The sequence below is a fragment of the Gossypium hirsutum genome, chromosome D06 (assembly GCF_007990345.1).
Source record: "Gossypium hirsutum isolate 1008001.06 chromosome D06, Gossypium_hirsutum_v2.1, whole genome shotgun sequence".
Lineage (NCBI taxonomy): Eukaryota > Viridiplantae > Streptophyta > Magnoliopsida > Malvales > Malvaceae > Gossypium > Gossypium hirsutum.
Genome location: NC_053442.1, coordinates 66,093,485 through 66,095,911, shown reverse-complemented (window position 1 = coordinate 66,095,911; position 2,427 = coordinate 66,093,485). Strand labels below are relative to the sequence as shown.

Genomic DNA, 2,427 nt, shown 5'->3' with positions numbered 1-2,427 from the left:
AGATTCTGATCATATATGTATTTTTTGACACAATGCCTAGAACAAATTCAAGAGTTTTTTTTTAACAATATCATTATAGGTTTTGATCATATCTGCTCTTTTTGACACAATGACTAGAACCATCCATTTAAGATTTTTTTTGAACAATCTTATTATAAGTTCTGATCATATATGTTCTTTTGACACAATGCCTAGAAGAACCACCCATTTAAGATTATTTTTTGAACAATCTAATTATAAGTTTTAATCATATCTGTTTTTTTTACATAATATCTTGAACCACGCATTCAAGATTTTTTTTGAACAATCTCTTTATAAATTCTAATCATCTATTTTTTTTGACATAATGTCTAGAACCACACATTTAAGATGTTTTTTTAAACAATCTCATTGTAAATTCCAATCATATTTGCTTTTTAGACACAATACTTAAAACTACTCATAACATATCCTCAACCCATAAATAAGAGAATATCCTCTTGTATTGACAATAATGCTAATACTAATCGAGCTAAATAATACTAAACGTAATTATTTTCATCTTATAAAAGTAAACATGATCAAATTAAACAAAATATAATTGATAAATATACTTCAATTCAACTTTTTTTAATTAATTAAATCAATGTTAGCTGAAAATTAAACCCTTTTTTAAGAAATATCAATCTCAATCAAATTATCTTCTTCCTCATGAAAATCCAAATCAATCTCAATCATCCCTTCTTTATCTTCAACCTCTTCCCATCCATAACACATCATTTCCGACGAAACCCATTCTCCAATCACCGGAAAATCCATCTCCGACGAAGAACTATCCGAATCCGATTCCGGGTAACACAACGACAACGAAGGATACCTCTCGATAACACGGGTCGGATCCGGGTAATAATAATCCTCATTACAATCCTCCCCTTCTTCTTCTTCTTCCCCTTCAAATATCACTTCCAACGGAGCTCCGACGTCCGATTCAACGAACAAATCTTCGAAACTCCGAATTACAAATTCCGGGTCGGTTTTAGATCCGACCCGTTGTTGAAACTCCTTTTTTTTAACTTCATCGATGGGTTTTCGAAAGAGGGAGAATAAAAGAGATGCAGTGAAAATCGAAAGGAATTTAAGGGAAAAAAAGCTTTGAGGGAAATAAAGAAGGATTAAAATGTAAAGAGTGATAATTGAGGAAAAGAATGGATCACCGTAGGAAATTAATGAAAGGTTTGAAATTGTTTTTGAAGAACAAATCATTGTTGTGAATTCAATGGATTTCAAATATTCCCTTTGATTCACATTTCCGGTATTTCGATTCTCGTTTTCTTCCATTGAGGGAAAATTTAAGTGGAAATTGGCAAAAAGAAGAGAAAATTTGTAGAAATATGAATGGAAAAGTGATTCAGTTTCTTTAATGGGGAGTGTGTCATTAGGGATTTATATACGGATACCTGTGAAGGTTATCGCCATTTTTTTTAATTTCTTTTATTGTGGCTTAATATTTATATATTATTGTTGAGGCGCTATTCTTTTCGGATAAGTTATCGAAGTGTTGTTTTTTCAGAGTTGATGGGCTTCGTTGAGTCAATTTTGTCTCTAAATTAAGTTAGAGTTTTCGAAATATTATTCATTCAGAATTGATGAACTTCAACTAGTTGATGTTACTTGTGAATCGAGACAGAGTTTTGTCTCTTGATTTTGTGGGTACATTGTTGCAATTTAAGGGGTGTGAGTTCAATCATTATCAAGTGTTAATACTTACATTAATTATACACCGTATTTTCATAATTGCACTGGTCGAAATGATCGGAACATTGGTTCTCAATTCGTTGTTCAAAATGAAAGATATGAACATTTCAAAATTAATTAAAACATTAACATTATCATTCTTAAAATCCTAGTTGAAATAGATTCATCTATGACTAACAATTTCAATAAATAACTTATCATAGATTGACCAAGATGTCCAGAATTAATTAGTGATAAAATAGGTCAAGCCACCGATTTGTCGAATCAATTGGTTCGATTAAAAAAATTATTAAAAATAAAAAAAAATCAATTTCACTATGGGTTTAATCGGTCTATACCTATTCATGGGTCAATCACTTTGATGCCACCCTCCAGATTGATACCTAAATTGATTCTCAACTCGACTGACCATTTCAATCAGATTCAAACAACCATGAACTTAAACTTTGAGATAAACTTTGTAGTAGTTCGCACTACTAGAATTTAGTGCTTAATGTTTTTTTTTTATCTTTTAATTTTTTTGGGTTAGATTTTCTTTAGATTTTAGTCATGTTTAATTATTTTTATTTTTTCTTTGAATTAAAAAGTTCGGGCTAGATATTAGGCGACAAATATAGTTTTGGATTATAATATATAATAAATCAATTTAAGTGATTTCGATTCACAATATATAGTGATTCCAAACAACTCGTT

The 2,427-nt window shown here is 30.1% G+C and overlaps 1 protein-coding gene across 1 annotated transcript; it reads right to left on the bottom strand.

Moving 5' to 3' along the window:
• Positions 1-447: 447 nt before the first annotated feature.
• Positions 448-1,470, bottom strand: LOC107960198 (uncharacterized). Its single transcript, XM_016896479.2, has one exon. The coding sequence runs from the start codon at positions 1,315-1,317 to the stop codon at positions 652-654; it is 666 nt and encodes a 221-aa protein (XP_016751968.1). The 5' UTR covers positions 1,318-1,470; the 3' UTR covers positions 448-651.
• Positions 1,471-2,427: the final 957 nt, after the last annotated feature.